The following is a 24,183-nucleotide window of genomic DNA, read 5'->3' as shown; positions in this document are numbered from 1 at the left end:
TTTTCTACAGCCAGTCCTGAGCAAGGAGTCCTGCTGCGCCCGCCCGCTCAGAATCCAGTCAGCGCCAGGTACCAACACGGCGAGCTCTTTCTACGCGCGCGGCCGCTCACACAGAATGTAGCGCTCAGTGGCCAGTACCAAGTGCTAAACGAACTCCCAGCCGCGCACCCGCCCGCTTAATTTCCACGTCTCACTCCCGCCCGCCTGCGCTGCCCCGCAACGTAGCATTCCGTGCATCGAAAAATTAACAATAAATTCCTCCACACTTCCAGACTCCGGCTGCGCCCCTCCCCCCCGCGACCTCAGCGCTGGAATGGGAAGGGAGAAAGACACCCCCCCGGACTTTCCCCAGACCAGGGGGGGGGTGGGGGAAGGCTTCCTCCAGCCCGGGCGAGAGACACCCCTCCTCTCTCCCCTGAATGAAGGCGGGAGAGACGAGGCTGCCCAGTGCCCGGTTCCATGCACAGCGCTGTGCAGAGGCGGGGAGCGGGGCAAAGGAAAGAAACGGGATGCCTTGTCCCTGTCCCGAGGCTGCGAGGTGCGGGAGCTGGACCCAGACCCCTCCATCGCACAAAGGAGCTGCCCCCCACCCTCGCAGTACCCCTGTGGAGCCTGATTTTATCAGCAGGAACGTTTTGGGGAGAGGGTAAAATACACAGTGACCTTCAAACCAGATTCTTCTCTGGTGAGCGAGCGTATTACTCTGACTGATCCTCTCTGCTGCTTGGTCCAGGGGAACTGCAGCTTCTCCGACCATTTCGCATACGGCACAAGCTCGAGGTTGGAGTCAGCGTGCTGCATGACACAGCCCAGCAAATGGGTAACACAGCCGTGCCTGATTACGGAAAATAAAAAGGTGACCGTCTGTCCCGTTTTGCCCGGGACAGTCCCTTATTTACGCTATCTCACAGGCCTCCTGACTTTTTAAAAAAATAGGCAAATTGTCCCATAGTTTGCAGGGCTCCTGTCCCCTCGCACCCTATGTCTTGGGGTGTTAGCCTCTCCTGCCAGGGAGCCCCTCTACAGGTTAGCTGCCTTGTTCCCCAGCCTCAAGGAAGCAGCTCCTGCTTCACTCGGCACACTCCTCCCCCCTTTCAAGCATCCCCCACCAGCGGGTCTCTGCTGTATCCCTGGTACCTCTGCATTCCAGGCTGCACAGCCCCCGTCCCTGGTGCCTCATCCTGAAGCACGAGCCCCCATTGACAAGGAGCCCAGACACGGGAGAGAAGCCCTGCCACCATCCCTGGAAGCTGGTGTACTTTATTTGTCATAGGGCACTATGATCAGCCTAAAAATATGTGATTAAAATCATTGACACAAGATTAGCTTAAGACTTTTAATATGTTTGTTGAGGATTTTGAAACACAACCAGTAACAATATTTAGTCCCTTTTTAGTCCCATAGTTTTGAGATTTCTATGCAAGTTAGTGCAAGTCATATTCGTATACTCTGATGCACTAGCTATGGTCTCGATCCCGTGAAGAATTATGGACAATTAGTTTCATTGACTTCAAGGAGCAACATCCATAAATAAAAGTATGCACAAGCATTAATGTTTGCAGGATAGGACAATTATAGTTAAAGTCAATTTAGCAATGACAAAGCTTTTTAAAATGTTTTATATATAATTATGATTTATCTGTGACATAAAACATTCCTGGTTAAAAATTCAGTAAAAACTAGATAAAATGTACATCACATTTTACATTTTTGCATCGGCAGTCAATGTGTATTTCATTGAAGGAAATGTCCATATAGAACAAAGAGCTCCTCCATTCCATTATAATACTAATGTATAGAACTGGAGATTAAGAAGTCAGTTAAAAAAATAAGCCTTCACCAAAAGAATGGTACAAAACATGAACATGTCGTTTCAGAGGATCCACAATCAAGTAAGCAAATGTCTGCTCATGGTTTTTGGTTGAAGGGTAGCACATGCCATCATCATCCTGAGGAAGGGAAAAATCTAATATTATTAACAAATACAAGCCAAGGACATAATTTTTATCACAACTATAACACAGCTTTATTTGAACATTATGAATTCTTACTTTCAATTATCCTTATGTTCAGTTAATATATTATCTACAAGATGCATTGTAATAATTTTACACACAATATAGAGTTCATGTTAATATTAGAATAATGTCCATTTTAAGGCAAGAATCCTGCAAATGCTTGCATAGGTTAGTAAGTTTATGAAACTCACTAGTTTCATTTAATTGAATGTATAAAGATACTCACCTATGTGTTTGCATAATTAAGGACTACATTATAAATGGTTAAAGAATAAGAATTTGATCATATTGCCACTTAAGTCAATGACAAAACCTGTGTTAAATTCAGTGGGTCCATAAATATTTTCTCTTTTACTGACTGTTTTCTAGTGAGAATTCACTTAGGCATCAGATCACCATCTCATCAAATATTCACATATTCAAAAATAACTTTTTCTGTACTTACCTAGTAAGAAATATTGCATGTTGCTGAAAGCAAGGTCCATAGTTTTAAGATGCAAGAAAAACAGGAGGACTATTATTAAGCTATGTTTGAAGATCAGATTTGATTGATTTTGGATTGTTATTGAAGAGCCCAATCTAACAGTTCCTATTCAGTCAAAATAGACGTCAGTTGAAATGTTGACTGTGTAAAAGGCTAGAGAATCCCAGCCAAAGCTTGTTAGATAAATAACAAAATTATGTGATATATTACTACTGTGTCAAAAAGTAATATTGATCAAAATAGTACCAGGTATTGGTGCCTGGAACTACAATCTCGTTTAAATCAGGCAGATTTTTCCAACTGTTATGAATGCCTTTTAAAGTCATTTTAATTAGCTGAAATGTATTTTACTGTATTTTTTCATCCAAACTATTTTTAGGTAAGAGTAGTACTATCTGTATATTTTAGTGCCTTGTCACTGTAATATTTGGATGCCTTATACACAAATTAAGAATAGCCTCACTTCCATCTGCAGTTCTAAGTTTAAACCAGTGGTGTTTGTGTGACACACGGTTGAGTTAATGATACCAGGGCTGGATCATTTAAGTGCTGACTTTGGAAAAATGTAACTAATCTGGTGATGATTTTAGATAGCACATGTGTGGCATACTGCAAATAATGAGACTACTGAACATCTCTGCAAAACATGTAACATTTTATCAATATATCTTAAAAATTTGCAAATAGGTATGTGCTTATATTTATTACAGTGGTACCAATAGCGCTGCTGTAGGTAAGGCTGAGTTAGTATTCAAGAAACTTCTTTATTATTAAATATCATAAATAGATCTGTGTTCTTCATGCTGAAATTTGGTTATATGTAAATCATTTTAACTTCTTAAACTATTTTGAGTTTAGAAACATATAAATTGTTACAAAATGTCAAATACTTCTCTTTCCCACTCCTCTGGATTGTGAAAAACTATGCTAAAAACATATAAACAGGTATTTAAGTCCTAAACTCTAGAATGTTTGATTTTTTCAAAAGCTCTCAGAAGATTAAAATCCAAAAGTAGGTTCTGGAACATAATAAGTTCCGAACATAATAAGTTCCAATTTATCACAATGCTTTCTGCAATTAGTTGGTTTCATCACTGACAGTAGTTTGATCATGTTGTCAAGAAGTTTTTATTCACTATGCATATAAGGCTGTTAGTAAGGAGGCATGGGATGACAACGTTTTCATTATGCTGATGACTCCAAGCTCTGTATCTCTATTTTATCTGATCCAGCCACTTTTTGGTAGTGATTGGGCTACAAGGCTGAGGCTCAGTCCAGATGAAAACGAAATGATGCTCATAGAATGAGCATTCAGCCAAATTCTATAACAAAGGTTATACTTGCATCTTTAATTGAGGATGTGTGTCTACCATTTGTTACTCCAGTTTTCAGAATGAGCATTCTGTTAGATTCCCAGCTGCTGTTAGATGATTGTATAGGTACAGTGACCAAGACAGCTTTCTTTCATCTATGTCTGGCTAAGAGGTTGTTACTATTTCTTTCAGATGCGGACCTTGCAAATATGATCCTTGCCTTTCTCACCTCAAGATTAGATTCCAATATACACTTTACATAAAACTGCACCTTAAATCAACTGAGAAATTGAACCTGTTTTTAGGCAGTACACAATTCAAACTAGAGTCTCTTCACTTTATAAGAGGAAACTACCAGCAGACTTTTTTCTGTGGTAGGTCTGGATTTTGGAATTCAGTTGCCTACCTCAAATGAAATAACTCATGTTTGCCGACTTCCCCAACATTCTGCAAAGCCAACTTCTTTTCCAAGGCTTTTCTGAAGGAATGAGTGTGCTATGGGCAGGAATCTGTGATTGGAGTGGGATTTCTCTCCCAAACTTCCACTTGTTGGTCTTGAGGAGACGACTGACTTTATTCTTTTTTATTATATTGAATGTTTCACCTTAATCTAACCAAACAAGAGTGTATATCTCTGAAGTTTATGTGAAACCAACACCTATGCACAGATATGAAAAGTGCAAAGTGTTAAAATGAAAATCACTATCATCACCATCATCATCAACCATGGGCTCAGCGCCCATTGGTGTCCAATGCCTCCCTGAGTATTTCCTTCCATCTTTCCCTGTCCAATGTGGAGCGGCTTAGTTTCTGTACACTAGCTCCGCACCAATCATCTACCCATTCTCCGTGGCGTCTGCCTCTCCTATCTGAGCCGTCCATTACACCGAATACCAGGGTCTTGATTTTTCATTCATAGTTCATTCTGCAGATATGCCCGAATAACTGTAACTTCTGTTGCATAATCTTCTGTGGTAGGTTCTCTTTTGGCTGTATCTTCCTATATAATTGCTCATTGGTAACCTTCTGCATCTATCCTACTCTCACGATCTTTCTATAACAATGCCTCTCAAATGCCAATATCCTTCTCTTTCAATCTTTCATTAATCACCCATGTCTCACAACCATACAACATGCTGCCGAATTACATGTTTTCAAGATGCTCAGCTTCATTCCTAAGCTAATCACTTTGCTTTTCCAGATCTTATCTATCACCTTCAAACTCACTCTTGCTTTCACTATTCTAATCGCTATTTCCTCTTACAGTTTAGATCATATGTTATGTTGTTCCCCGGATATGTGAACTTCTCTAAGTTCTGTAGTTCAATCCCGTCTACACTGATTTTCCTTCCTATTTCCTCATCTCCAAATACCATTGTTTTTGTTTTATCGATGCTCATAATCAGTCTGTACTGCTTCCCTTCCTCATTTAGCATCTGCACGATTCTTGCTAGCTTCTCTTCATTTTCAATAATTAACTATATGATCTGTGAACCTCAAATTGTTGATTCTCACCCCATGCAGATATCCCTTCTACCTCTTCCTTGATCTTATCCATCACTCTCTCTAGGTGCATGATGAAGATATCGGATCACCTTGTCTCATACCTCTACGTGTTCTAAACCAGCTTCCCAACACTCTGCACGTTCTCACCACTGCCTCCTCAATGTCAGTGATATCCTTCAACAACCGTATGTCTGCTATCCACTCCATATGACTCCAACACCGCCCAAGTCACTTTCTGATCTGTAGTGTCAAATGCCTTCTGAAAATTGATGAAGCAATTGTAGATGTTCTTGTTCTTTCATTGAGCTTTCTCTGCTAACAATTTTAGTGCCAATATCTGCTGTATGGTACTTCTATCTTTCCTGAATTCTGCTCACTCGTCCACTAGATGTTCTTCTATCTGCAATCTCAGTCCCTCCGTCAGTATCATCATCAGCACCTTGCCTAGATGATTTGTTAGGGTACTCGTTCTGTAGTTCTTGCACTTCAATGCACTTCAGACAAAAGATATCATACTTCCCCTATATAAAACTATGGTACACCCACATCTTGAGTACTGTGTGCAGATGTGGTCTCCCCACCTCAGAAAAGATATATTGGCATTAGGAAAGGTTCAGAAAAGGGCGACTAAGATGATTAGGGGTTTGGAACGGGTCCCATATGGGGAGAGGCTAGAGAGACTGGGACTTTTCAGTCTGGAAAAGAGGCGATTGAGGGGCGATATGATAGAGGTGTATAAAATCATGAATGGTGTGGAGAAAGTGAATATAGAAAAATTATGTACCTTTTCCCATAATACAAGAACTAGGGGACACCAAATGAAATTGATGGGTAGTAGGTTCAAAACTAATAAAAGGAAATTTTTCTTCACACAGTGCACAGTCAACCTGTGGAACTCCTTGCCCGAGGAGGCTGTGAAGGCCAGGACTCTATTAGGGTTTAAAAAAGAGCTCGATAAATTTTTGCAGGTGAGGTCCATAAATGGCTATTAGCCAGGGGTAAAGTATGGTGCCCCAGCCTTCAGTACAAGGGCAGGAGATGGATGGCAGGAGATAAATCACTTGATCATTGTCTTCTGTTCTCCTTTTCTGGGGCACCTGGCATTGGCCACTGTCAGCAGACAGGATACTGGGCTGGATGGACCTTTGGTCTGACCCAGTATGGCCATTCTTATGTTCCTATGTTCTTATGTATTGTCACTAGCATGGATCTTGTCCATTCCTTAGGTGCCTTCCCTTCTTTCCATGCTATATTACATAGTTGGTGTATTTCCTGAATCATACTTTCTCTGAAAATGCTAATGAGTAAGTTTTGGTTCCAGGCATATCATTTTAAGTATTTTTTCATATTAAAATAAACCTGAGTTTAATGAGCAAGTTAGGCAAAAATACTGATAACCACCCAAGAGATTATTTCTTAGGAAAACATTCCAAAACGTTCTGTGAGCAATGCCTAACAGCTAAAAGATAATGTCTTACTGATGAGAACTGTGCCATTGGTAGCTCACAAAAGGTGTGTGTGTTGTCTGCAGCCATGCCAACAAAGTGTTGTCTTACATTTAAATTGTTGCATACTTGGGTGCATGGTGAAGGATTTGGAAAGGATCTCCCTAATGAAAGAAACAAAACTGGAAGGCATATAGTACAGATTCAGTGGGTTCCAAGCTTATCTTTATTGTATGGTATTGGAGGAGAAACAAGGAAAGCAAGAGGCTTCAGAAACTTGACAGAAAACAATTGGAGTTAGTCTGTAAGGTGGGCACCTACCATACCCCTCAAGTTCTTTTACACCATAAATCCTCCTCCTCGCTTTAGAAAGAAACAGGACACACCACCACCTTCCCAGCAAATTCTCTCATAAAAGTCCAAACTGCAAGTGCAAAACAGAAGCCTGGATAAAGGCAAGCTCAAAAAAAAAGTTGGGGTGAGATCCACAAAAGGAACTTAGTTGCCTAACTGCCAGGTTAAATGACACAAGCATTCTCAAAAATCTCACTCAGCTGCTGTCTAATCCTGGAAGTGTGTAAATGCTCTTGACAAGTAAACTTCTGCCATTAAAGTCCACAAGATGCATAAATTTCAGCAGCTGAGGCACAGCTGCCTCAGTCCTGACCCTGTACAATAGCTAGGTGCCTATTTTATGCCTAAACCCCAGTAGAATTGTTAGAGCTGGCATTACTCTACCTGATTTTCCTGGGAAGCCTCTGTGATAGGCATGCTCAGGGAATGTCTGACTCCACACAAAACAGCCTACAGAGGAAGAGATGGCTAACTCCCCCATTTAGCTCAGGTAGCAGGAGAATGCAGTTCTTTTCCCCTCTCTCTGCCTAATGGGAGAATGGATATAAACATGGGTTTCCCACATTGCTGGGGAGGGTCCTCAAACTACTGGACTACACTGTCAGTCTCTCACTAGCCCAAATGCGTATTTGAGCATTTTGTACACAGTAAAATGGTTTCAGATGGAGAAACTAAGACTGACCCACAGCATAATATTCCACAGCTCAGTGATTAAGGCACTTTTCTGATGTGGGTGGGGAGACCCATTTGACTGCATTCTCATTGGGCAATGGGGAGGATGGGAATTGAACTAGGATCATCCATATCTTGGATGAATTTCCTAACCATTTGGCTAACAGTTCTCAGGATGGCCTCTTCCCACAGCTGTCATATATGGAGACACATATGCGTTACCCCCTTTCTTGCAAAAAACAGTTTAAGCAATGGAGCCCCAAGACCAGAGCCCCAAATTCTTTTAATTGCTGCCAGTGCTGCCCTGGTGCTCCATGCCGCTCTTATAGCTGCCAAGGAAGACCGGGGCGCTGTGCAGTGTGACCCAGGTGGGGAGCGTTGCGGTCTAGAAGGTGCTGAGGGCCGACTGCCCTTGTCTCCGCCCCTTCTGGGCACATGGAGCCAGCCCCCACCAACCACCATCCCCAAGGCCTGACGTGGTTGTTGTCTCCCTTCATCCTTAACCGCTACTGACTAATTCAGGAAGCACCCTGCTCAGTATGCCAGCTTTTGTGAATCCTAATCTACTTTCTCCTGCATTATATAGGGAGATGAGACACCTAACTTAGGGCAAGTACGTATGTTTGGTGAGCCGCTGGCATTGAGTATGAAAGGGGGAATGGGGGTTCCTGACTATAGGGGAGGGGGAGGGCATTGGGTTAGCACAGGAGAATTGGGGGTGCCTGGTTCTGGCGGAGTGATGGGGGATTGGGATAGAATGGGGGGCTGGAAGTGCCTGGTTCTGGGGGAGGACATGAACCACATTATTAATTATTATTATTATTATACACTAATCCCTCGCTTAACAAGTACTTTACTAATGAGTACTTGATAAAACGATGAACATATATACTGACCTTCATTCACTATATGAGTGAATGTCCCCCGCTTATATGAACAGGGTCTCTGGCTAGGGAGTGAGGAGATCCGCAGCCCCACGGCTGTAGCAGAGCCAGCCATGGAGTCCCAGGTGGGGGTGGGGAGACCCGCAGCTGGAGCCTTCTCCCTCCCTTCCGTCAGACATCCAGCTGTCTGACAGCCCTGCAGCTGGGGGAAGAGAGGGAGAAGGCTCTTAGCCTGGTTCCCTCCCATGCGCTGGCAGGAACGTGAAACTGACCAGCCATGAGCTGGTCAGTTTCCCAGCCCCACAAGCCATGGGGAGACTGGAACCAGACTGCCCCTGATTCCCAGCTCCTGCCATTCAGGGAGCCAGGAAACTGACCAGCCCTGGTGGTTCCTGGCTCCCCTCCCCTTGCAGGAAAATCTGAGTTATGCAGGGGTTGCAGGAACAAACCCTGGGTAACTCCAGGGTTTACTGTATTAGACCCTCTCTTCCAACCCCACAGACCTCACCCTCAGCCAGGTTTTAAACCCCCCGGTCCCAAACTGCCCCCAGCCGAAACCACCCCTCTGCAGCCCCAAACCACCCCCAGCCTTAGACCCCCCTCGCAGCCACAAAGCACCCCCAGCCTTAGAGCCCCAGCAGCCCTCAACTGACCCCAGTTTTACGACCCCCAGCAGCCCCAAACTGCCCCCAGCATTAGATTCTCCCTGCAGCACCAAACTGCCCCCAGCCTTACAACCCCAAACTTCCCCCAGTCTCAGACCCTGCCTTGCATCCCTCAACAGCCCCAGCCTTAGACACTCCTCCTCCCGCATCCTCTTCACCCAGGCTGCAAGGCTGGGTGGCTTCCCCAGCCATCCTGCTCCTAGCAATTAACTCAAGTGTTAAGGTTTCAGCACCTAGGCATAAGGTAAGTGCTATCCCTAGTGATAGAGATAGCTGCCATCTCCAGCAGTTATCTCTATTGATAGATATCTGCCTGAGGCAGCAGTGTTAAGAAACTGCAAATGGCTTCTTTAACAGCCACATGCAGCTGGGAACTGCCCAGCTAGCGACCTTTAACAAATCTAATGAGACCCATGTTTGGGTCCTGCCCCATAGGCTGGGAATCCCTGCTCTACATACATACACTACAGCCTATTTCTGGTGCCAAACTATCCAAATACATCAGAAAAGTACCTAAACTCAACTGGTTTATGTCAAGTTACAAATACTTGGAACGAACTGGAGACTTTTACATGTATTTTAATGGGAATTTAGTGTCGCTCTTATGAGTTTTCACCTAGGAGCAGAAATTTGGGAACCAATTGTGCTCGTACAGTGAGGGATGAGTGTGGTTCTATTTTATATACATAACTATATAGATATATAAAAATAAATAAATAATATTTGGCTGTTTGCACTCTATCTATTTTGCCTGTTAGTGTCTAACTGGTTAGTCATTCCAGATGAGTTTCCTAACCATTTGGCTAGCAGTTCTCAGGGTGGCCTCTGATTAAATATGACATCAGGAAAAGGGTTCCTACAAATAGTGTGCCTGAATAACAAAATTAAATACATTTTATTTACATATTTGTGTGATTTTCAGATCAATTTGATATTTTCATGTTGTATAGTTCAATGTGAGTCTGTACGTTATGCCTAGCACTCGTGTTGCTTAGGTTTTGTGTCAACAGAGTTAATACTTACATATGCAGCAACTCTGAAGATAGTTGATGTAATCATTATTTCCTTTGTTTCAGGATCCTTTCGAACACTGAAATATGGGAAAATAACCCATGTTTAATACCAGCAGCTACCGAATGATAAATAGTCTTCTTTAACATTTACAGGTTGAACATCTTTAGTTTGGCAACCTCAGGATCGGATGGGTGCCAGAAGACAGAATCTGCTGAACCATGGGGTGTCAGTGTTTTCTAGCAGCATTACCAACACTTCCACTGTTTACTAGGCTCTCAGAAGACACTTAGGGTAAATCAGAGCTAAGTAACCGCACAGAGCACTGACAGCTAGGACTGGTGATTGTAAAAAAATGTTATGGGACCACAGGAAATTTGGACACACCAATGATAAGTGGACATCGGGATAAATAATATCATGCTGGATTATGGATGTTGCCAGACAAGAGAGGTTCAACCTATACTAAATTAGTTGCAAGCTTACACATTGTGTTCTTGCTCATATCTACTATGGGAAATTTAGTGGTTAGGACCATATCAATGACGTCTCAACTACTGAAATCTACACCATCCATAGCCAGACACTGAGACATGTTTTTAGAAAGCACTGAAATATTTAAAAAAAAATTAATCTAGTTTCTCTTTATTTCCACCTGTTAAATTACAACTGCATTATAGAACAAGAAGAAGTCCTGTGGCACCTTATAGACTAACAGATATTTTGGAGGATAAGCTTTCATGGGCAAAGACCCGTTTCGTCAGATGCATCTAACAAAGCAGGTCTTTGCCCACGAAAGCTTATCCTCCAAAATATCTGTTAGTCTATATGGTGCCACAGGACTTTTTGTTGTTCTCGAAGATACAGACTAACACAGCTACCTCTCTGGTAACTGCATTATAGAATCATAGTCATGACTCCAAAGTTACAGTCGAGAAACAATTGTTATTGTTAGAGACACACCTCTATTCCTTAGCTAATTAATATTTTTTATCTCATATATTTTTTGAGCAGAAGACCTGCAAAGTAAAAAAAAGTGATTATTGTGAGAATGCAAATAAAAATTACCTTGACCAAGAGATGTGGTCTTGTAGATTCCATACTGTATAGAATTCTGAGAAATGAGTTACCTGACAAAACACTTCATCATGAAGTTCAGTTTCTGAGACAGATTCTGCTAAAGTCTAATAACTAATTAGCTCAGCAGCGTCCAATAGGAATTCAAAGATCAGTACACTTATGGTCGTCGTCTTTCCATATTCTCCACAGTGCCTCCCCACCCCCGGCTCTAACTGACTACCCTCCCCGAGAGCCAGGCACTCCCAGCTCCCCACTAAATAAATGCCCTCCCCCAGAGCCAGCTATCTCCCATCCCTCCGTTCTAAATGCTGGCGACTCACCAGAGCCACTGGAGCCACCACCGGGGCCACTGCCACCATGCAGTTCTCCCACCAAGCAGTGGGTGAGAGGGCAGATGGCACTCCCTGCGTGCAACTCTCAGGAGCCACGTTACTGCACTGTGGTGAATACAGCTCTCCAGCCACGCAGTGCAGTGTCCTATTCACTATGGCCATGTCTACACGTGCTCCAAACTTCGAAATGGCCATGCAAATGAGCTCATGGGAATAAGGGGACTTCGAAGTAGGCGGGGTCCTTTCGAAAAGGAGCCCCGTCTGGACGCGCCCCGCGGCAGCAAGGTGCATCAATTTCGAAGCGCTGCGGCAGCCTGCATGCTATTGAAGCGCTGAATATGCATTTCAGCGCTTCATTAGTAAACTTCGAAATGGCCATTTGCATGGCCATTTCGAAGTTTGGGGCACGTGTAGACGTAGCCTGCAAGTGGCAACCTTTTCCAACACCAAAGAATTAGATGATTCAGACTTTAGGCATGGGTACTTATGTTCATGTTGTACACCACAACAAAGCACAGAGCAGGTGGCCTTGGCAGTCTATCCTCTTTTACCATAGCTTCTGCACTTCTACTTATTGAAAACAGAATGGGAACTAGCCAAAAAAAAAAAAAAATCCAAATCTCCTCCAATCAATACAATCTCTTTTACCAATGGACACGTGGCTCCTATGGTTTTGATGATAACATCTGAAGTCACTTGTGGACTAACTATCATCAGATCTTTGCACTGGGTCGCTCTTCTAGCACATGAGCCGGGTCTGCACGTGAGCACCCTTTCAAAACAGCAAAAATAGACGTTCGGTGGTTGAAATAGCAGCTGTCGAAAGGGTACACCCACCGCCATTAGTGGATCAGCATTTCGATCCACTCTTACGAAGTGCTGCTAAAGGTCTTTCGAGAGAGAGCGTCCACACGGCTCCAAGCCCTCTTTCAAAAGAAGGGAGGCAGGAAACACCGCAGACGGGGTCCCATGGCCAACAAGCCCTTCCGGGGCCACAGCCAGTCACCTTCTTTCAGGGCCCCTCCCTCCACCCCCCCTTCTGCATGAGCTGAGTGTTGCCCAGCCTGTCCCAGCCCAGCAGAGCCCACCCGTGCCCATGATGGAAGCACAGCGACAGCTCCTGCAGTAGGACACCCTCATTATGGACACCCTGCTGGCAGTGCTGTGCACCATCGCTACAGCTGCACCTGATTTCATCGGGTGGCTGGATGCTCCCCCTGGGTGCCTCGATGCCTCTGGACCCACCCCAGCAGCACCAACTGGTGGGAGCAGCTGGTGCTGGGGGAGTGGGGTGAGGAAAGGTGGCTGTGGAACTTCCGCATGTTGAGGCAGACCTTTGACGAGATCTGCCACTGGCTCGCCCCCACACTCCAGCACCACGACACCTGCATGTGGCCAGCCCTCACCCTGGAGAAACGGGTCGTGATCGCCATCTGGAAGCTGCCCACCATGGACTCCTACCGCTCTGTGGGACAACAGTTAGGGGAGGACAAGGCCACTGTTGGGGCTGTACTTATGGAGGTAAGGTGGGGCTGGGTCACGTGTCCCACACGGGTGCGTGGGGGGGGCTGGGGCAAGGGGAACCCACTGCTGTAAGGGTCCGGATGGGAGGGGGACAGGGGGTTGGACGAGGCGGGGGGCAGAATGGGCCTGAGGCAGGGGGAGATGGCCACCACACCTGCACTAGAGCATGTGTCCCACTCCCTCCCCGCCCCCGGCAGGTCATCAGAGCCATCAACGCGAAGCTGCTCCATAGGGTCGTCTGCCTGGGGGATCTGGACAACACTGTCGCTGGCTTCCAGGACCTAGGCTTTCTGAACTGCATTGGAGCTTTGGATGGCACATACATCTCCATCTGCGCCCCATCACACAGTGCAAGCCAGTACATCAACAGGAAGCACTACCATTCGGTGGTGCTCCAGGCCCTGGTGGACGCGAGGGGCTGGTTCACCGACATCTAGGTGGGCTGGGCTGGCCGCACCCACGATGACCGGGTCTTCCAGAACTCTGGCCTCTGCCAGCGCTTGGGGGCTGGCACCTTCATCCCCCAGCAGGAGATCCCGGTGGCGGAGGACATCACCATGCCACTCTGCATGGCGGCAGATGCAGCGTACTCCCTGCAGCTGCGGCTCATGAAGCCATACATGGGACATCTCGACCCCACCCGGGAGGCATTCAATCAGCACCTCAATCACACTAGCAATGTCATGGAGCGGGCCTTTGGGGGCCTAAACGGGCAGTGGAGGTGCCTCCACACGTGGCTGGAGGTCAGGATCCTCAATGTGCCCCAAGTGGTGGGCACCTGTTGCATGAAAGGGGGATGCCGATGTCCCCGGGGGGGGGGGGCGGCCTCCAGCTGGCACCGGCTACGAGCAGCTGGTCACCGCCCCCATCTGCCAGGCCCACTGGGATGGCCACTGCATCAGGGAGGCCCTCAGGCAGGCCTTTGCCGACGGCCACCTCTGACCCACATCCCACACACATCTGCCACCCACCGTCCCCACTACTGCTACCCCCACCCCCACCCCCACCAGCACCGCACCCACACATCCACCACCCACCATCCACCTGAGGAGCACAGCAGAGAGTAGTGAACATTAAAATAAACATTTATATACACTATTCTTGTTAAGTATGTACAGGGGGTGGGAACCTAACTTGGAGTGGGGCAGGGCGCTCATTCCAGGGCAAAGGTGGTGGGCCATGAGCGCCATTGGCCCCTGGAGCCCCTGCCTCCCCAGATGTGGGGTCCCCAGCGGGGAGGAGAGGGTGCAGGTAGCACTGGCAGGTAATGCCAGAGGGTGGGCCTGGTGGGAGCTGGGCGGGGGGGTGGGGAGGGCGATCTCAGCGAGAGCAGAGGGCGCGGAATCAGCAGGGGGAGCTGCCAGGCGGGGGCAGGGGGGGAGTCAGGAGACAGGCAACATTGGCCGCATGGTCCTGGAGGGTGCGGCCAATGCCTGTGAGTGTGGTCAGCAGCCTCTCCCAGGCTGCCCTCCACCACCCCATCTCAGCTTGGGCGAGCCGCAGGTGCTGTTTGGCCACCTCGGCCTGGTGCTGGCTGGCTGGCTGGCTCTTCCTTGGCCCAGCAGGGGGCTCTCCGGCCATGGCCCCAACTGCGTGCCACGTGGGGTGGTATCCGGGGGCCTCAGAGGGCTGTGGGGGAGCTCTTGGGGACAAGGGACAGCGCAGGGCTCTCCCGGCCCACAGATGGTGTGGCTGTGTGGAGAGGACAGCATGTCAGTAATGTGCCCTGGACGAAGGGGACGTGCTGTGGCCCACCCACCCAAGCCCACCCCATGGGGTTCCCAACCCTCCAAAGGACACTGATCCCCCCAGGGGCACCGACCCGCCCCCCACGGGCTAGGCCTCCTGGCCTGGGGTGCATCCAGGGACGTCTCATGCAGGTGGCCCTTCCCAGCCTGCACTGTGCAGGCCCCAGGCATTGTCTGGCGGCCGCCCCGTGCGGCTTGCAGCGCTGTCTGCTGAAGGTGGGTGCTGGGCATTGCTGGTGGGCCACCGCAGGGTGCTGCATCCCATGTGGGGGCTGGCCTGTGTGCGGCCCAGGAGCACCGATCCTGTGTGCAGGCAACTAGCCGTTGCGTCGCCCCCACCTTGTAGAGCAGGTGTGCGCCCCTCCCTGTACATACCGGAGGGTCCCTCGGTGACGTCTGGCTCACGGTCGCCCAGCTGGAGGAGTGGGAGGGGAGGACAATTGTGAGGTTCCCCTTCTCACTCGACCACTCCGTGGTTCCCTCACCTTCCTTGGTCCACGGTCCGGGCTGCTCCTCCTCCTCTGGCTGCAGCTCATTGGCCCAGGTGTCCATGAATGATGGGAGTGGGGAGCTGTCCTGGGGCCCCAGGATGCCCCGGAGCTCCTGGAAGAAGGGGCATGTGGCTGGAGCTGCCCCGGAGCAGCCGGCCTGGTCCATCACCCAGGCATAGCCCTGCTGCAGTTCCTTGAGCTTGGAGCATTCCTGCTCCCTGGTGTGGAGGCCCTGTGCCAGGTGGCCAAAGGCAGTGGAATTGCGCCGCTTCACCCTCATCTCATGCAGGACCTCCCTCCTCCTTCCACAGGCTAAGGAGGTCCCACAGCTCCCGCTCCATCCAGGAGGGGGCCCTTTTTTTTTCCTCCCCCTCAGAGCCCTGGGAGCCCTGCATGCACCTGTGGGGGGGGGCCCTCTGGGGCTCACGAGGGGCTGGTTGCTGGCCATGCTGTGGCGCTGGAGCATGCTCTCAGCATCCTGCCATAGGTTTCCTGCATGCATGTAGCTTTAAGGCAGCCAAACATAAGGACCACAGAGCCCCGCTGCTGCCGGCTGGAGCAGCCCCGTGCTCCAGCTGACCGGCGCCATGACAGACCCGTTTTTCAAAAAAGCAGATTTTGGAGCATCTACACGTGTACTCTTTCGATTTAGTATTTCGAAAGGGGCTGATCTTCCTGATCTGGGATCGGGGTTCGGATTTCTAGGTCTGTGCCCCGTTCTTTCAATTTTCTTTCGAAAGATTGTTTTACACGTGTGGACGCTCCTCCACATCTTTTGAAAAAGGGCCGCTTATTTCAAAGTTTTGTGCACATGTAGACACAGTTATGGTGTTTTAGCAGAGATTCTGAAGCTTCTTCTTTTTTTTTTTTAAATTCAGATATTACAACTGTATATGTAGGTGCTTCTAGGGTCAGTTTCTTTGGATGAAAATGTTCTGCAGCATTTTACTTTCATGTTTCTTAATTCGATAAAGAAAATTCTAGATTACAAAAATACATAGTGAAAAGTGGTGTCCCCTGTTTTTAATGGGCTAGGCATTCAGAGATATTTTCCACTTTCTATTCGTTTCTTGGAAGGAAATTATAATTTTCAGCTTCAGTATTGGTTTCTAGGACATCATACTTTGGAAGCACTTCTATTGAACTCATAGGATCAGGATTTTACCTTTAGACTCTTAGCATGTTAATGGGAAAACAAGATGATAGCTGCAATTCATTTTTCCCTGAGTTTTAGGAAAAAATGATTAACCTTCTTAGATATAGTAATATTTCCATAACATTTTATCCAAATCTCTGCATCTGTTTTTCCCACTAAATTGTTAAATTGGGAAACATCTATATTTAATAAATGGCCATATTAACCTATATCTATTTTCTTTGTAAAAAAGAAGAAACCTCGTCATTGTTTCAGACTTACTTTGAGCTCTATCAATAACGCTGTAACACCATTCTCTTTTACTGTGTTTTCCATACGCAAAAGAGCAACCACATGCCTCAGGTAAATTTAGCTTTGATCAAAGAAAGGAACAACAATAAAAGAACAAATGTGATGTCTCCATGAATGTGAGCACAGTGTACAAGAAACTGTAACAGCTGCCATCTTGAAATAAAATTACTCTCCAAAACAGAGATGGGAAAATTCATTAGAAATTTAAAAGTTCAATCCACAGAAAATATTTTTCAATTAGGAGGAAACCATAACTACTACATCTCTTGATAAATTGCATTTTAATCTTAAAACAGGGTAGGTTGATTCAAAAGCATGCTTAAAAATATAATGAACAAAAGTAAATATATTATTTCACAGATATTCTGGTGCAGCATTTAATTTACACGTGACAGGAATGTCTTCAGGTAAACCTAACCAAAACTGCATCACAAGAAATGGATTAGAATGAGGCACAACTAGTCTCTGTAACAAATGCACTGAAGTCCCCAGCACAGGGACTGCAATTTTGACAGATGTGTGGTTAGAGATCCTTGCATGTTATTTGTCCCCTCAGCTCTGGGAGCACCTGTCACATTCTGATCCAAAAAAATTTATATTGAGCTACTTGTGTTTAGTCCAACAGATGAAGGCTTTGGGAATAAATGTTTCCTATAAAAGTAAAAAGGATTATAGAAGAAACGTTAGGAAATCAGTGATTATTTTCGGAGGGGTAGCCGTGTTAGTCTGGATCTGTAACAGCAACGAAGGGTCCTGTGGCACCTTATAGACTAACAGAAAAGTTTTGAGCATGAGCTTTCGTGAGCACAGACTCACTTCATCAGATGATCTGATGAAGTGAGTCTGTGCTCACAAAAGCTCATGCTCAAAACTTTTCTGTTAGTTTATGAGGTGCCACAGGACCGTTCGTTGCTGTTACTGATTATTTTGAAACTCAGTAGTTCAGTGTTCATAATGAATTTATCAAGAACTAGCATTATTTACCTAACATTGTTTAGGTCCCTAGCAAAGGTGAAGTGGACATCTTGTTTGAGCCCTGTGCTCCACAGCCAGAGTGCAGAATGCAGCAAACTGTGCACTTTCCCCTTGCTCCCTGATGAAGGATAACAGCCTGCAATGCCCATGTACGAATCTGCTGGGGGGTAGGGTGCCTCAGTTCCCATGTCTCCATCCCCTGCCCTCCCTAAATGTTGCCTGGAAGGTGGGAGGCTTGGGGCTGAGGCAGTCCCAGATGGGGGAGTACACCCCCAGCCAGCCCCTTTCACCTGCCTGGTGATTCAGTCTCTTTTCTGTATGATTTTATGAGAAACAATTCCATTCCAGAAAGTCGAGTAAGAAATGAAGAAGAATAGGAAAGTTTTAGCCTGGAGATGTTATTTAGTAATCTTGGTTAGGGCAGTTTTAATAGAGTGGAGAAGGCAGGCTGGAGGGATCAAAGAGAGGGAGTTGAAGGAAAGTAAGTAACATGAGTAGACCACATGTTTTAGGACTTGAAGATAAAAGAAAGGATAAATAGGTAGTTTTTCTTTGTGGAATTCATACAGGGTCTTCTCAAGATAGGGATCACCATGAGAATAAGAAAAGAAGCCAGAATGAAGTTAAGGGAATCTGAAGGAGAAAGGAAGATGAAGCATCACGGGAGAAGGGAACAAGTTAAGGCTTTAAGGTACACCGTACAGAAGTACTTGGCATGAAAGAAGATGGTAGAATTAGTGAAAGGGTGGAGCAATTTTGAAACAATTTTTTTCTTTAAAGTCTGCAAGATCCTGATCAGAGGAAGCTGCATGACAAACAAGAGGCTGAGAAGCAGCTTTAAGGAGAGCTGGAGGTAAAGGAAATCCATCTGGAGACAGCAGTACAGGAATGGCTCAGAGAGTAGCAGTAAAGGCATTTAGAAGAAAAAGGACAGTTGAGAGGCAAAAGGAACAAAGTGTGGAGGGTCTAATTGTAGTCTTAGCACTTTGTCCAATGTCATTCAACAGCATAGAAGGTGGAACAGCTGTGGTTAAATGGAAAGAGTAAGCTAAGGCTGGGGATTAGAACGGCAGACAGCCTGTTGTGAGTGTGGAGTGAGAGACTACACAGAAAGGCAAGGATAGAGTTTCTTTTACCGTCAGAGTCTTTCTTGCTATGTTCAGTATCTCTAATGGGCCCATATGAATACTCAGTACAGTGCTATGCAAACTATACAGCCACACACCAAGTCTATACTACTGCTGGGATTACATGTGGTACTCTAACAAGTTAAATAAACACAGTATGAACTAGGAGTCTGCACCCCCTCTTCGCTACGCTCACCAATCCCCCCTCTCTTCCGGGGAGGAGGGGTCAGGGAACCACATGGTCAGCCCCTGCCTTCCCAGGACCTCCCTCCCCCACTTGACCCCTCTCCCTGCCTCCATCTCCTGGGTGGCAGACTAACATGATGACCTCATTCTGTTGCCTGGCAGGGGGGAAATTTATATATATATATAAAAATATAAATATATATATAGGGAGAAAACTAGTAGCATGTTAAAAATAATAGTGAAAACAATCTTTAGAAATAAAAATTTCTGTTTCAGTATCTTCAGTCTGTTAATGGAGTTGTTTTAATGGCAGAAAGTGTCTTAATGCTACTCCCCAATGACAGTGCTATTGTACAGTAATTCAGTATTATAGCACTGAATCAGTATGTCCACTGAAAAGCTCTGGAAATTAGAAAGTATTAAAATTGTTTAGAAGCGGAGGGTAATTTACACTTAATCAACCAAAGTGGCTAACAATAAAATTTAAAACAAATTGTTCCAGTAGAGATGTGAAAGTTTAACTGGTTAACTGGTAAGCCTCATTCCAAACAGATGAGGCTTACTGGTTACGGTTACTCGTAGGGACTGGAGCAGCCTCCCACTCATTGTTGGCAGGGGATTGCTCCACCCCACCCCATGGGGCCATCGTGGGTGGGAGGCAGCAGCAGCCTGGACAGGAGCGATGCAGGCTTGGTGCCACCGCGGACAGGTGCTGCTCTGGCTGAGAGGGAGCACCCCTGCCTGTGGCACTCTGGACTGCTGTGGACAGAGGCTGCTCCAGCTGCACTGGAGCCTGAGCCCCTGCAATGGTGCTATGGGCAGGGATGCTCCAGCCAAGCTGGAACAGCCCCTGTCCATGGCAGGGGAGGCCATTCAAGCCCAGCTCCCTGGAGCAGCCTCCCCAGTGGCCTCTCTGCTCCCCTTTTAATTGGTTATCTGGTTACACCTAACGTTTAACTGGTTAACCAATTAAATGTACTTTCCATCCCTATCTCCCAATTGAAGGCCAGATACAGCAAACCTTATTCATGAGTGCCACTGAATTAAATAGAATTCCTTACTGAGATGGATTAAAATTGTTTTTTCTGGCATTAATGTCTAATTTATGGGTTGTGTGACTAGTCTTGGTTTTAAAAATTTTGCAGAATATATAAAACTATGAAACAATTTAAAATGGTCATTGTCAGCCTATGACCTAACAGTCACAAACAGATTAAGCAACAGTTAAAAAAGATTAATGATGTGAATAGCAGGTGCTGGTTCAGAATATATGGATTGGTCTCAAGCGAAATAGGAAAGCTCTTCCATTCACTAAACGAGGGAAGAACGCTCACTTTAATTCATTATGTCAAATTAACAAGGATCAGATTCTTACCTTTACTGAGTAATAGTCTCATTGATTTCATTACAACTATTTAAGGCACAAGGTACTAATGGTGGAATTACAGGTTTGCACCACTGCTCATCACTCCAAACATGCACAATGCATTCTGCCACTTTTTTCCCCAGCACCATTTTTAAAAGGAGCCGCTGTTGCCGCTCAGCCTCTGGCTCCCTGTCTGCAGAGGAACGAGCAGGACTCAATTGGTGTAATGACCAGCCGGACCATTAAAACAATTAAATTGACTCCTGCTTTTTCAGCGCACAGGTCAGGGAGCTGCTCCTGCGGCTTTACGTGGGGGGAGTCGCACAGCCAGCAAAGCAGCAGAAGCACATGGAGCTCCTTTTGAAATGTAAGACCTGGACTGGGAGTGTGGGGACAGTTGGGGAGGGTTAAGCCTGGGGTGGGTTAGGGCTGCGAAGGGGTGGGGATGTTGAGTTCAGCCAGGGCCGTGGCGGGGAGAGGATGGGTTGAGCCGAGACTGCATAGGGGACTGAGCCAGGGCTGCACCGCCATGCATGGGGTTGAGCCGGGGTGGTGGATTGAGCAGGGGCCATGCAGGCAAGTAGAGCAGGAATGAGGATGTAGGGGGACAGTTTGTGGCTGTGGGGGGTTGAGCTGGGGGGTAGGAAGGGGCAGTTTGAGGCTGCAGAGGGTGGGGTTAAGCCTGGGGGCATGGTTTGGGGTTTGAGTTCTGATACCTTTTTGTGTAGAAAAAACCCCTACTGATTAGGAGTTTATGTATTTCCACAATTGGCTGATGTGATTTTATTTGTAAGAGTTGGAGCACATTTCTGAAAATCAGATTCTAAATAAAACAATCTTACCTTACAAGATCTTTATAGAAAGCCTTTGTAGTTTCTAAATATGGACCAAGCACATCTTCAAATTGACAGAGAGCTCCTCCAAGACAAAGATGCTTAAAAAGACAGAAGAGAAACTCTTCGCGACTTGACTGGCTGAATATATCAAAATGGTGAGAATCTTCAAGAAGTAAAACCTGAGGAGGAGCAAGGAAGACGTGTCCGTTTTCAAATATAAAATAAAAAAACATTAACAAATGTAGCTATTTTGTGTGTATGTTAAACACAGAGATCAATCATTAGGAATTTCCATTATTTACATATAAAATATGGGAAACTTTTTCAGTCAGGCTGACATCCTCTACAATGGGTGTGATTTGCAATTGTATATTTTACATCTGAAAAATTCATTCATAGAATTATGGGACTCTAAGGGACACAAGAGGTTATTTAGTCTAGTCCCCTGCACCCATGGCAGGACTAAGTACAACCTGTACAATTCTTGTCTAGATAAGCAGGTGTTTATCTAACCTGCTCTTCAAAAAAATCCAGTAATGGAGATTCTACAGGCAACTTATTCCAATGCTTAACCACCAGTTGGGAATGTTCTCTTAACGTGCAGCTTAAATTGCCCTTGCTGCAACTTAAGCACATTGCTTCTTGTTTTATTCCCAGAGGTTAAGTAGAATGTTTTTTCTCCCTTCTCCTTATAATAAATTTTTATGTATAGGTTGAACCTCTCTAGTCTGGCACTCTTGGGACCTGACCAGTGCCAGATGACAGAATTTGCTGGACGTTTGGAGGTCAATATTGTCTAGCAGCATTCCCAGCACTTCCACTGCTTACTGGGCTCTGAGAAGACATTTAGGGGTAGATGAGAGCTAATAACAGCACACAACACTGAGAGCTAGGACTGTTGGCTGGAAACAAACTTTATGGGACCATGGGAAACTTGGCCACACAGATGATAAGTTGTCATCCGACTAACTAAAATCATGCTGGATTATGGATGTTCCCAGACAAAAGAGTGCCAAACTAGAGAAATTCAACCTGTACTTGAAAACTATTATTGTGGCCCCTCTCAATAGTCACTTCTCCAGATTAAACAAACCCATTTTTTTTCAAACTTCCTTCATAAGTCTTGTTTTCTAAACATTTAATCATTTTTCTTGCTCTTCTATGGACTTTAACCAATTTGTCCAAACCTTTCCTAAAATGTGGTGTCCAGAACTGGTTACAATACTTCTGCATCTTGCTTACAGTACTCCTACTAATACATCCCAGAATGATATTTGGTATTTTGACAACAGTCACACTGTTGACTCATATTGAACTTGTGACTTTTCTACTTCATTCATGTCATGAAGAGTAACGCTCTCAGTGTAGCATCATGTTTGAATTTAAAAGTTTGAATTAAGGCTAGTGTGGAAACACCATGTCTTTAAATTGACTTTATTAGCATCCAGAGGTGTCCTGTATTCATCCCACAATGTCCCACAGCTGTCTGCTCTGGCCGGTTCCATCTCTGCTGCTCTCCAGGTGCACAGGAATTAGGTAACAGGAAGCCTGTACATTTGAATTCGGCACCAGGAAGCCCTTGGCAGCTAGTCTGTGGGGTCATGTTTGTATGAGAAGCTGAGAAACTTCTTTCTACCCATTAAAAATAGTCTCAACACAGAGTTCATGGTTCAGTCTCTCCCTCTGTAAGATGAGCACTTGGATTTTTTTTTCCCCCAGAGCTGGCACCAGCCTCTGCCCCACTATACCACGTGGCAGGTAGGCCATGGGTGTGGGGGGGCTGTGCTTGTATGAGAGCCTGGGAAACTTCTTTTCTGTGGTTTACATTTGTACAGGGGCAGCCTCCTCCATCCCCCACAGGCACCATGCAGTCATGGTCTTTCCCGTGCCCAACCACATCACACGGCTAGCCCCCGACCCAATAAAGGGACATGCCTGCTCTTCAGTGTGGACCATGCTGCCAGACAGCATCATGTCCTGGCTCGCAAGCGGTGAGAGCTCCAAAGACAGGAAAAAGACTGGGGAAAAAGACAGGAAAGATTTTCATGGACTGGCTGTCGCCAAGGGGAAGTCTCTTCCCACAGCAAAGATTTCTGGGGTCTTGCTGTCGCTGGAGGGACTGTTTAAACTGGTCCTTCAAACAACCGCCCCCCCCACTCGGATGCGTGGCAGTGGGGGATTGGCCCTCCTGTCTGGGTAACACACTGAAGGGATTGTGTCAACTGGCCCTTCAACAGACAACCCCATGCCCCATGACACCCCTACCAGAATGGGGTGGGAGGCAGATATGGCAATCCTATGCTTGGAGTGCTAGTTTGCTTATCAGGTAGAAGCCATACCATTCTGCCCCGGTACGGGTGCTTTCAAGGTGGTGAAAAGTGGCTGGAGGGCTGATTGAGATGGCATAGACACGTGGGTGATCCCAGGGAGTCATTCATGCATTTGGAAATTTGTCAACCTCCAACCCCTGTGTTGGACACATCTATGTAATGAAATGGAAAGCCAAAAATCCTGCCTCACAGATTGTCTTTCTTCCTCAACTTCACTATCCTTCTCTTTCTCCAAGTTGTGCTCTGTTCCTGTAATATTTTCTGGGATGATGTTTCTGGATTCAATGTGTTGAGGGGAGGGAGGGATCGGGTGGGAAGTGGCTGGAGGGCCAGTTGAGATGACACAGATGCCTGGGTGATCCCAAAGCAGTATGACAGACCCCTGCCTG

At 46.1% G+C, this 24,183-nt stretch overlaps 1 protein-coding gene and 1 long non-coding RNA gene across 2 annotated transcripts in view; one reads left to right on the top strand and one right to left on the bottom strand.

The window, feature by feature from the left end:
• The first annotated feature begins 340 nt into the window (after positions 1 to 340).
• On the top strand, positions 341 to 10,528 carry LOC142007957 (uncharacterized). The gene is made up of 3 exons (XR_012644049.1): positions 341 to 685; positions 6,197 to 6,289; positions 10,508 to 10,528. It is a non-coding gene; the product is annotated as an uncharacterized LOC142007957 (long non-coding RNA).
• Positions 1,363 to 24,183, bottom strand: part of CFAP300 (cilia and flagella associated protein 300) — a 34,415-nt gene continuing 11,594 nt past the window's right edge. Inside the window, exons 5-7 of the mRNA XM_074984645.1 lie at positions 21,471 to 21,643; positions 10,365 to 10,431; positions 1,363 to 1,949 (exon numbers count right to left, since the gene is read on the bottom strand). Coding sequence (XP_074840746.1) covers positions 1,821 to 1,949; positions 10,365 to 10,431; positions 21,471 to 21,643 — 369 coding nt within the window. The 3' untranslated portion in view covers positions 1,363 to 1,820. The remainder of the gene's footprint in view (positions 1,950 to 10,364; positions 10,432 to 21,470; positions 21,644 to 24,183) is intronic.

Source organism: Carettochelys insculpta, chromosome 1, assembly GCF_033958435.1.
Source record: "Carettochelys insculpta isolate YL-2023 chromosome 1, ASM3395843v1, whole genome shotgun sequence".
Taxonomy (NCBI): Eukaryota; Metazoa; Chordata; order Testudines; family Carettochelyidae; genus Carettochelys; species Carettochelys insculpta.
Note: the sequence above shows the minus strand (reverse complement) of the source record. Positions and strands in the feature narration are given on the sequence as shown.